Source organism: Solanum tuberosum, unplaced genomic scaffold (genome assembly GCF_000226075.1).
Source record: "Solanum tuberosum cultivar DM 1-3 516 R44 unplaced genomic scaffold, SolTub_3.0 scf00111, whole genome shotgun sequence".
In the NCBI taxonomy this organism is placed as follows: Eukaryota; Viridiplantae; Streptophyta; class Magnoliopsida; order Solanales; family Solanaceae; genus Solanum; species Solanum tuberosum.
This window is the reverse complement of record NW_006239034.1, coordinates 1389227-1400987: the sequence shown is the minus strand read 5'-3', so window position 1 is coordinate 1400987 and position 11761 is coordinate 1389227. Positions and strand designations below refer to the sequence as shown.

At 40.2% G+C, this 11761-nt stretch overlaps 1 protein-coding gene across 1 annotated transcript; it reads right to left on the bottom strand.

The window, feature by feature from the left end:
- Nucleotides 1-9464: 9464 nt before the first annotated feature.
- LOC107060982 (uncharacterized) lies at nucleotides 9465-11255 on the bottom strand. Its single transcript, XM_015309624.1, has 2 exons — nucleotides 10924-11255; nucleotides 9465-9528 (listed from the first exon to the last, which is right to left on the bottom strand). Exons 1-2 carry the CDS (start codon nucleotides 11253-11255, stop codon nucleotides 9465-9467), a joined length of 396 nt encoding a protein of 131 aa, XP_015165110.1.
- Between the last annotated feature and the right edge of the window lie 506 nt (nucleotides 11256-11761).

Sequence of the window (11761 nt, the reverse complement as noted above, 5' to 3'; positions counted from 1 at the left end):
ACCCCCCCCCCCCCCCCCACTCCTAACTTTCTTTCTCTAGCTTGAGGATGCTACCTACTTGTCGGGTATGTGAGTTCCAGACATGATCACCTGCATAGTGAACAAACACCACCCAAAACTAAGTTAGCCCACAAAAATACACCTAAGAACCAAGAAACGTGGGTTGTGAATGGAGAACCACACACTTATTCATATGTTCTACCCACGCTAAACAATTCGATACTTAGACTTCCCAACATTAAAATCAACACAAGGTGAGCAACACGATTTTGCCAATTCAAAACTTGACATTTATACCCACACATCAGCCTCACATTCACTTCGCTCAACATAACAATGACACCTTACTAAACATGCAAGAACTTCACAACAATACCCAACACCACATGTTCGATCATACATATAGCCAAGAACATCACACATAAGTACCCTCACTACACACATGAAAAACATAACCTAACCCTAAAATCCCTATGTTCGAACACCCGTACAGTGAACTCACAACCCAAGCTAAAGAACATAAAGAAGTTGCTTACCTTACGCTTTCATACAAACACAAAACTTCGAATAATCTACACAAAAAACCTCCAAACATCATTCCCTACATATAGGCCTTAAAAACAAAATTAACAACTAACGAGAACATACTTAACGTGTGAGGGAGGGAGAGAATGGAGAAAAAAATGATGGTGGAATGTATCCACATTACGGATTTGGAGTTAAGAATTCATGAAGGGAGAAGGAAAGGGTGAAATTGTGGGGTTGAAGGAAAAGAATGGGGAATTAAAGTGAGTTTAGGGGTTAAAAGAGGAATTGGGTTGGTTTTTTTAAAGGGCAGATGGGTAAAACTCGTCTATTTAATGAGAATAAAAAAACTTACCTGCTAGGTGCGATGCGATCCTATTACAGAGTCCTCTATCTTGGCTTGGAAATTAATTCCTAGTGAAAATAAAAATATTGACTCCATTTGCGATGTGGATTCGTCACGGAGACCCCTTATTTTTGACAAAAATATCAATTTTCGTCAAAACCAAAATAATACTCCAACTCGGCGACGCGCTCCTGTTACGGAGTCCTCTTTTAACGCGGGAAATTAATTCCATGCACAATAAATCCATTGAACACCTCCACGACACAGCTCCACTACGGAGTCCACTTTCATGTAACTTTTAAGAACAACATAATTAACACACACATGATGGGTTGCCTCCCATCCAGTGACGTAGTTTTGGTCGTGGCACAACTCATCTTTTTGTGTTTTCTCTATAATTTGTTTTTTTTCATATCCTAATTATTACAATGAAAAATGAAAATTCAATCCAGTCCTACTAATGAAAATAATGAAAAAAAAGAAATAAACAAAAGCACTATCCAATACATATGATCACGGGTTGCCTCCCATGTAGCGCATGGTTTAACATAGATGAGTCCGAGATTTAGACTTGTTTAGGATTTTATTTATAATGATTTAGTGTCCTCAAATTCTTTTTTTGTGCAAATAACTAATGTAAAGCCCTTGATTTCCAGGTATATGGCTTAAGGAACAATGCAAGGACACTAATTTGCAAAATGGAATGAAGCAAGCTGAAAGAGTGAAGAAAAGGGAGCCTGGTGATCGCCAAGTCCACTTGGCGAGTCATTGAATGACATCTTGACCGCCTAAAGTTCTAGTGTGCCAAACCCTGAAGGAGAAAATCAAGTTACCGAGAGAAAAGAGCAGTCGGCGGATCGCCGAGTGGTTCCGCGATGCAGTGTTAGATCGCCCAAAGTCACAAACCTAGAGGATGCTGAAAGCCAAGGCAAAATTGTGTTATTCTTGCTATATTGACACCCTTCCGGACTTTTATTGATGATTTGACGGCGAGATTCGCGACTTGTGAGCATCGACAAGGGGAGTCTTTTGAGGTTAAGGCTTTGAAAGCTGAGGTTGAAGAACTGAGGAAGGACGTGAACTAATTAAAGTCCACTGACTTTACTTCATTATTGGAGGCAGCAGATGATGTGGATTCCCCGGCCAGTTATGAGATTCCTCCGGTCACCACCAGAGATGTGTCGATGGATGATGTGGCTGTTCTTGTGCAAATTTGAGTATCGGTCATGATTAATACCGATGACTTGAATAGTGCTCTCAATCAAACAAAAAATGAATGTGCGGCTACGATGAGGGTAAATGAAGTTGCCTAGGCAATATGTGAACTTTTTGCATCTCGTTGTGACTAGCCGATTATCGAATTGAGTCTCTTGTGATGAACATTGCACACTAGCGAAAGTGTGGAGTCTTGTTTGATATTGGTGCCAATGCCTTGTGTGATGAGCTTATTGTGAACTTTGTGTGATGACACCTAGAATTTGTCCCATTGGTCCGATTGATTAAGTGATGCAAGCTCTTGAAATGATCTTAGGCAACAATTTTGAAGAGTGAAACAATTTGACATTATACCTCTTTTGTGGCCAACTTAATGAGTGTGTGAAGTTTGCTTGAACACCCTTTGAGCCTTACCCTTTTCTTGGAAGAAACTTGATGCAATTGTGACATTTCTTTACCCCTTCACCCATAATCCTCATGAGATGTAGCTTGTTTGAATAGCCAACTTAGGCTTTTGGCCTAAGTTGGGGGTGTGGTGAAAAGATAAGGTAAATCAAGAAGTGCAAAGAAGTCCCCCTTAACCCATGATTTTGAGAAAGATGAAACCCCTCCATAAAAAAAAAAAAGAAAAAAAAAGAAAAGAAGAATGAAAAAGAAAAAGAACGATTTAAAAAAAAAATAAAGATGTGAAAGTGCAAAAGAAAATAGGGTGAATTTTGAACATGAATGAAAATGATGAAGAAAAGGAAAGAAAGTGTTGTTCATACCACATTTCATGAGGATAAGCAGCCACTGAGCTTAAATAACCATGCCTTTACACTCAGCCCCATTACATGCCTTAAAAATACCTTTTTGATCTTGAGTGAACTGAAACAGGTGTTGATTGGAAAATAAGGGCAAACCTATGGGTGAAGTCATGCACGTGTTCATCTTTGTAAGTGTGAGAGTTGCATATGATTCCGAAACTATAAATTGTTGAACCATTGTGTGTGAATATGGAATCATCTTTGTGTGAGGGCATTTGAGTACCTTTGTTGAGCTTGAACTTGCATTTGAAGCAAGTAATTGTGAACTTGAGAATCTTTGGTAATGGTGAGTCACAACTTGAACCATTGAGTGCACAGTTGATCTTTGCATGAGTAAGTTGAATCTTGTTGTGTGCATTCATGATTGAGTCTTGTGTAGCACTGTTTGAGACATCCTTTTTGAATCGCTGAACTTGAGTTTTACTTGAGGACAAGCAAAAGTTTAAGTTGGGGGTGTTGATGAGTCCAAGTTTTGGACTCATTTAGGGCTTTATTTATCATGATTTAGTGTCCTCAAATGCTTGTTTTGTGCAAATTACTGATGTAAAGCCCTTGATTACCAGGTATATGGATTGAGGAACAATGCAAGGACACTAATTTGCAAAATGGAATGAAGCAAGCTGAAAGTGTGAAGAAAAGGGAGCCTGGTGATCTCCTACTCCACTTGGCAAGTCGTCGAACGGCCTCTTGACCGCCTAAAGTTCCAGTGTGCCGAGCCCTGAAGGAGAAAATCAAGTTGGCGAGAGAAAGGAGTAGTCAGCGGATCACCGAGTGGTTCCGCAATGCAGTGTTAGATCGCCCAAAGTTAGAGACCTAAAGGATGCTGAAGGCCAAGGCAAAAAGGCGATAGAATTGACCAAAGGGCGGATCGCCGAGCCCCACTTACTGCGTCGAATGGCCCTTCGCAACATATTTTTGGCAACTATAAATACTTTTTTGAACATTTAATTTAGTATCTAATATAGCTTTTTATCATTTTTAAGTATCATACTTTGAATATATCGAATTCTAAGTATTGAGACAAGTTTTTCCCTTAGCTTTGAATAATTGAAGTTTTTCACTTTTGAGAAATTGGAAGTGGGTCTTTGAGATTATTCAATTTAGACCTTTGTAAAGACGAAATCAATCTTTCCCAGTTGATGGAAACTCAATTTGGTAACGATTTTATCTTTTTATGATGTCTAACTAAAACCCCAATTCTTGGGGTGTGATTACATGATTATGGGATGATTTAGTTTATGGGTATTGTTAATTGTTAGTTTAAATGCTGTTTAGAAGTGATTTCAATCAGTAATTGTGGTTTAATTTAAAGAATTGTAGTTGCAAATGCAGTTCTACCTTTGTGTTTTTTGGCCTTCTCGAGAGAGAGGTTTTAAAACCAAGATTATTGATTGATAGTCTATGGGTATTGGGTTGTGATGGGTTCCACTCGAGAGAGTGAATCCTAAACCCTTTCCACACATTCAGCTTGAGAGAGTGAATGGACTAAGGCATATGTTGTTCTTATATTGCATGTTTGTCGATGTTCGAGAGAAATCGACTTGATTCGGGGTAAATTATTCTAGAGAAAGTTTATCTCCTCTATAGTCTAGCTTATTCACTAATATTCAGCTATTTCCTAACAAGTTCAATTACCCATTTGTCTATATTAGCCTATAATTGAATCGCATCCCAAGAACCCGTATCATTATTGTTATTCTGTTTTATTTGTTGATGTGGTAGTTGATAATTGAAACCAAAACCCCCTTATTTGACATTCGTGTCACCTCCTGATTTGAATTATATTTTTATTCGTAAATGTCTATTCCTGTGACTGACTTGATCATATTCGTACTTCCTATTGAATCTTAAACACGTACCACTCCCTGTGGGATTCGACCCCAACTTATTTAGTTGGGTTATATACTGACTAGCGATCTTTGACACTTAGAATTGGATGAAGTGTCCTTGAAAGGTTAAAATCAAACATCGCGGCTCGACCCAACTCATGACACACTCATCATTCAACTCAAGTGTTTATTTCTCACGATCTACATTATTTTTGAAGTAGTATTTTACTCATTGTCCATTCACTAGAAAAGTGGAGCTCTTGTCCTTATAGCTTCATAGCCCGATGTTGAGTCATTCACACCGCCTCGAATGGCCCACTCCACTTTGACTTAAGTTTTCAGGGAATAACTTCAACCTTGAACTAAACAGCAACACCAGCTGGCCTGGCTCAAAGGTGTGTGGGATGATATGCTTGCCATGCCACTTCTTCGTCTTCTCTTTATATAACTTGGCATTTTCATAGGCGTGGAGTCTGAATTCCCCAAGAACATGCAACTAACTTATTCTCTTCTTGCTAGCCGATTCAGGATCAAGATTCAACTTTTTTATGGACCAATATGCTTGGTGCTCCAATTCCGTCAGAAGATGGCATGTTTTTCAGAATACCATACAACATGGAGAAGTCCCTATTAGTGTCTTATACATAGTTCTGGATTCCCACAATGCATCATCTAACTTTCCAGCCCAATCCTTTCATTGTGCATTACCTACAAAGTTTACAGCATCCGGGTTTGCCCCACAACAATTTGCAATATAATCATTGTTGCGCCCAAAAGCACACGCAAGTGCACGTGGTCACTCAAGTAGTACAACGACTCTTTCGAGCTGAATTATCGAACCCAAAGGACTACAAATCAACAAATAACAATTCTCTTATGTCTAAACTAAATTTACTCGGGTGACAAATAATTTTAGAAATTTGTTTATAACTACTAATTAGACACTATCAAATATTAATTACTTTAATTAAAAGGTTTCAAACAAGAAAATTTCACAATTCGAAAAGGTGCTCCAGGGTTGTAGCATAGATCGATCTCTGATATAATATTGATTTATACTAGTATTCGACGGGTTAACCTCATTATGGATTTGCAAGGTTCATTTTACGATCATGATCTCCCGACCTCTAATCGCCTACCCCCATTGATAGCCTAACTACATCGTTGAGCGGGGTTAGGCATGATCCAATGACGGAGCATTAAGCATTCATCTTGCATATTAACCAAGCGTGGTATATAAGTATAAGACTATCCTATATACAAAACATTCTAGACTTTATCCTAGAATGAACACACTTCCCACATTCTTTGGTCTATCCCTCTATTCATCTTCCGAGTTCAAGAGCAGACAATGAGTTTATTTTAATGTTGATCATGCATTAAAATAGTTAAACAAGAATGCAAGCACAAATCATAAGATAACCCTACTCATACTAGAAACAAATTGTATTAAACCATTAACCGTAGCTACAACCCTAGAATAAGGGACTTTAGCTACTCATAACACAAAATATTCTCAAATAATGTTTGAGGATCATACAAGGGTTTACCAAAATGAAAGAGTAGAAGAAGAACCCTAGAAGGTGTTAGCCAAATCGCCCAAAATATTGTGCTCCCGTCTCTTTTAAAATTGATAATGATAAAAATAACACACTTAAACTATTTAACCCTCCCCTATAGTTGCACACAGATGAAACCTCTCCGTGACGCGCTGCCATCACGCACTCCACTGTTAAGTGGAATTTCTTTTTTGCGCACACGTATTAGCTCCGCGAAGCGGAGATACTCCCTCATAGTTTATATTCCAGCTTCTTGGCCCTTTTTCTCCGTAGCTGCGGCTTCTATTTTCCGACCTCTGACTAGGTTCCCTATTTTGGCTCGTTCTTCTTTGCTTTTCACCCTGAAACATCTACTCATATTGGTTAGAAGAAGCGACATCAAAAGACTCTCAAAACTTAATTCCGACAACGAAAAATGCTCTCAACTTAGCTATATATATGGGATAAATTGGCTATTAGGCACATAAATACTCCCAAGATCACCACCCCACACTTACAGCTTTGTTCGTCCTCGAACACTTCCACACTTTCAAACATACGACGACTCTACTACACTTCCCCTAATGGCATTTCAGCTTTGGCCACAACAACTATCATAGCTTCACACAACATGTTAAATATTATGCATTCATTAGGACGACTCGAGCAAGACCATCTAGCCTCAAGAATAGACTCTTATAACGCAACAAACTCATGCACAACTTTTGGATCCGCAGATATATCAGTTGTCAGACCTCATTAAACATGTACCCTCACCACAAATGCACACCCTGATTTACTTACACATAACATTTTCATACAAAATGGGTGCGGGAAGCAATTTCGCTCACACTCTCGAAAGAATTCACATGCCACAACCAACGAACCATATGTTTACCCTTAGTGTACTGCCTCACTACTTTTGAGAATACGAAAGTTCAAGATCAATTAGGTCTTTTAAGGGTTGTAATGCAGGTTAGGGGGCCGGTAGGAACTATTTTTCAGATATAAATAGTGACTGCATTCCCAAGCGATTTAATGCAAAACAAACTTCATTTTTGGACCTTCTTTCAATAACCTCCTCCTTAAGCTCCTTTTCTTGGAACCATTGGTCCCTTGTTGCAAAGCATTTACATTCACCTCTTCCCACCATTTTCATTCCAACTTCATTCATCAAAGTTTATTTATTTATTAATTTTATTTTTTTATTTTTATTTTTTTACGAGCTAAACTTATGCCGGGGCTTGCCATTGAACTTCCGCTTCCTTCATTTACATTTACACAAAGCGCTTAGGATCTTTTGGATCAAATTTATAGGCCAGAGAAGGAATGGGTATTAGATTCAAAATAGGCTACCAAAGAATAAGTTCAAGGCTCGAAAGGGTTAACTAGGGATATACATCAAGGTGGGTACAGGAAGGCACAATCATGGCTATCAAAAAATTGCCTATATCACTTCCCAAATTCCTTATCCTCTTTTTTCGCTATGCAGACACACGGGGCAAGTTCTGGGCCTCAATCAATAGCAAGGAATGCACAAACCCTACACACTTGGCACACATTCAACTCAAAACTGGTCACTATATACTACTTCCCAGTGAGTGACACAAATCATACGCCAATTAGAGTCACATAAAAGAGCCTAGATGTCTCAACACAAAGTCATCCAATATTTTCAACTTTCAATATAATTCAAAGCAGTTGTGCAGCCTTAGCCAAAAGCCAACCCTACCAAAAACTGCCCTTAAGACGGTCGTCATCCATCTATCATAGGGCGGCTTGACTCAACTATGACACTGACTGAATCCTAAGAAACAAAAAAATTTTCTACGGTTCAATGGAACTGTCCTTGGCTAAAGAACCGCAAACAACTACGAAGGAACCCAAAACAAAATAATTGAAAACAACTACCAAGGAACCCAAAACAAAATAGCAAATGCAAACAAAAACTATTTACACAGATATAGTCGCCACCCCACATTTAAAACTCAACACTGTCCACAGTGTGACATAATTCAGAAAGAAAGCAAGGTAAGGCGGGTGGACTTCCCGGATCATTCATCCATGTCGGCATCACCGTCGGTGCCCTCAAGAGCCAAAAGGTCACCCTCTTCTGCATCAAAATTGGATTCACTATCCGACATGGTTCACCTCTTGTCCTCATCAGCTGGAACATCATCCCATACGGGCTCCAGAAATGCAGGTCCGAGTCCCAGCAATGCCTCATCATGTTCATTTAGTAGGTACTTCGTTGCAATTTCGTCCAGCTGCTCCTGACTCGAAGCTCGGCATACATTTCTATGACGCAACATTTCCAATCCAAACATGCAAGTCGTGATCATATCATCCCTCATATTTCGCTCAGCGGTAGTGAGGATGGGTCCATGCATGTTCTCTGGCCCCTTTGTCTTTGTGACATCTAGGGGCGTGGTGAACAAAGGTGCCATGTAGTCCACACTCTCCTCTAGAACTTCTGCTCGCCTGCACAAATTAGTGATTAATCCCCCAAAATCATATCTTCGACCTCGATGTAATCTAGCCTTGCGCATGGCTGATTTTAGCACTGCTCCTACATTAATGGGTAGGTCCTTCATTAGAGCATAGACCAAGCATATTCGATCTCTCGTCACCTCGGTAAAATGCAGCCTTGGTATCAAACAATTCATGACAATTTTTAGCCACACCCGAGCTTCCCGATTCATGTGAGCATAAGGATATGACGGGTGATAGCCACGGTGCCCATGCCAAATCCATTTCGCAATGGACAGCGCCCCACACAAAACATGTCGAATCTGTTGATATGGAGGACTGATATTGATCCCCGTGAGCATATCAGAAAGAGCATCTGTAGTCCCTAAGATTTGATTTAGTGATGCAGGTGTCAGAGGGACCTCCACTCCCCGCACTGTCACAAAGTGAGAACGGGCATCGGGCTTCCAATTTGCATAGAATTCCCGCACCACATTAACATTGCATTCTAATGGATCTTGAAAGATGAAACCCATGTGCAGCTCTTGCAGGCGACGCATAATGTGTGGGAACTACCTCTCTAAGTTGACATCATCAAGTATCACATCCGAGAAGTACTTGGCTTCTGTGTGTGATTTGTACCACTTCTTGCCCTCCGATGTGATAGCCTTGGCCCCATAGCACTGAGTTTATCCTCTTGGGACTGTGGGTGCCGGGGGAATGGTGGTGCCCGTTCTTACTCTTTCACGGCTGCTAGACGCCACCGCTTTTCCCGACCTTTCTGTGCTAGACATGGTAACCTGCAATCAGACAAAACTCATCTCAATTAGTGAGACTCAATAATGGAGAGCCACCCCACACCTACTCTCGAGCACAACTTCACAAACAACACGGTACTCAAACTTCCCAATATAATTTTTAGCATATGATTCACACAATTCACCCTAGCCTAAACATACAAACCCAAACATCTCAGATTCTACTCAAGAATTCGAACCAACACACATTCTTCTATTTCAATCACTTCCCTCATCACCAAGTTGCTACTCAAGAATTAACAACCCCCTAATTATTAATTTCCCCATACAAAATTTTCCTCATTATAATCATCCCATCGAACTCCAACAGATTTTTCCGTCAACCATAGCAATAAAGAAGCAGAAAACCACAAATAGGCAACAATTTAAACATATCACAACAACTCATCCATCACGCGCATAAATACTAGCCCTAACTGTCGTGAATTATCCCAAAGAAAGAAATAAAAGAGTAGGACACATTCCTTGCATGCTTAGACCCACAAAAAGTGATGAACTTGGGGAGAAATTTCCACTTCGCGACATGGATTTGTTCTTGGAAGGAGTTAGGGTTGAAGGGGAAAGGAGAAGAAAGCAATTTAAAATAGAAAATGGGGTTAAAGGGATGGATTTGGGGAATAGAAGGGAATGGGGGTCGGGTTTTTACCCATTTAGTCGAGTCAAACCCAACTTTTTAATTGAAAATACCATAAGAACTCACCAGGTCCGCGACGCGGAGCTGTCGCGGTCACGCCTTGCGATTTTTTTTGGAACATGGGAGAATTAATGAAGAGTGGGAACAAGTCCGCGACGCGGTGAGGTCGCGGACTCCACTGGAAATCCACCCCCACTAATTTAATTCTATAAACTGTGTCTACGACGCGGACCTGTCGCGGTCTCGCCTTGATGTTTTCGCAACTTTGCCTGGGGCATCCATCACCTAGAAGAAACAAGTCTGCGACGCGCTCTTGTCACGGACTCCACTGGTTTAATTGCCCAATTTTTTTAATTTTTTTTAAAATTACAAATTTTACGATAAATGAAATAACCTAGAACTAAAATTACACTAAACTAACCTATTAAAACAAACTACAATGCAAATATTTTCAAAATCACAAAGTATCGAGTTGCCTCTCGGGTAGCGCCTGATTTAACGTCGCGGCATGAATCAACTCCCTCTTATTCATTGCTCAATTACATACTTTCTTCTTCTCGATCCACTTCTTGTTCGAAGTAATGCTTCACCCTCTATCCATTCACAATGAACGTGGATTGCTTTTGTTCATTCCATAACTCTACAATGCCGTGGTCGGTCATGCGCACCACCTCAAATGGTCCGCACCATTTTGACTTCAACTTACCTAGAAACAACCTCAATCTATAGTTAAATAATAATACCTTTTGCCCAGGCTCAAAAATCGAGGCACAATATGCTTATCATGCCATCGTTTAGTCTTCTCCTTATAGAGCTTAGCATTTTCATAAGCATGGAGTCTGAATTCCTCCAATTTATGTAGCTGGCCCATCCTCTTTCTCCCTGCTAGTTCTAGGTCCAGGTTCAACTTCTTCATTGTCCAGTACGCCTGATGTTCTAATTCAACTAGAAGGTGACACGCTTTACCAAACACCAAGTGATATGGAGAAGTCCCTATTGGTGTCTTATAAGCGGTCATGTATGACCATAATGCATTATCAAGCTTCATTGCCCAATCTTTCCTTTGGGCATTCATTATTTTCTGTAGAATCTGCTTCACCTCCCTCTTTGACACTTCTACCTAGCCACTAGTTTGAGGGTGGTATGTTGTAGCTACCTTGTGTCTGACTCCATATTTAGCTAAGATATTCTTCACCACTTGATTTATGAAGTGCATCCCTCCATCACTGATTATTGCTCTAGGAGTTCCAAACCGAGTGAAAATGTGCTTCTTTAGAAACTTCGACACCACTTTAGCATCATTGGTCGGCAACGCCACTGCCTCAACCCATTTTGACACATAGTCCACAGCCACAAGTATGTACTGATTTCCATTCGATGGAGGGAATGGCCCCATGAAGTCGATCCCCCAGACATCAAATATTTCAACCTCCAAGATGTTATGCAAGGGCATCTCATGTCATCTAGAAATAGACCACATCCTCTGACATTGATCACAACTTTTCACATAACCGACAACATCTCTAAATAAAGTAGGCCAGAAAAAACCTAATTGGAGCACCTTATGCACAGTGCGCTCAC

What these genes read in the sequence shown, in the direction of transcription:
- LOC107060982 (XM_015309624.1), bottom strand. Translation starts at nt 11,255, where the DNA reads ATGAATGCCCAAAGGAAAGATTGGGCAATGAAGCTTGATAATGCATTA. An exon ending in TTTTTGAGCCTGGGCAAAAG is followed by an intron (nt 9,529 to 10,923) that starts GTATTATTATTT and finishes GTCTGATTGCAG; the next exon opens with GTTACCATGTCTAGCACAGA.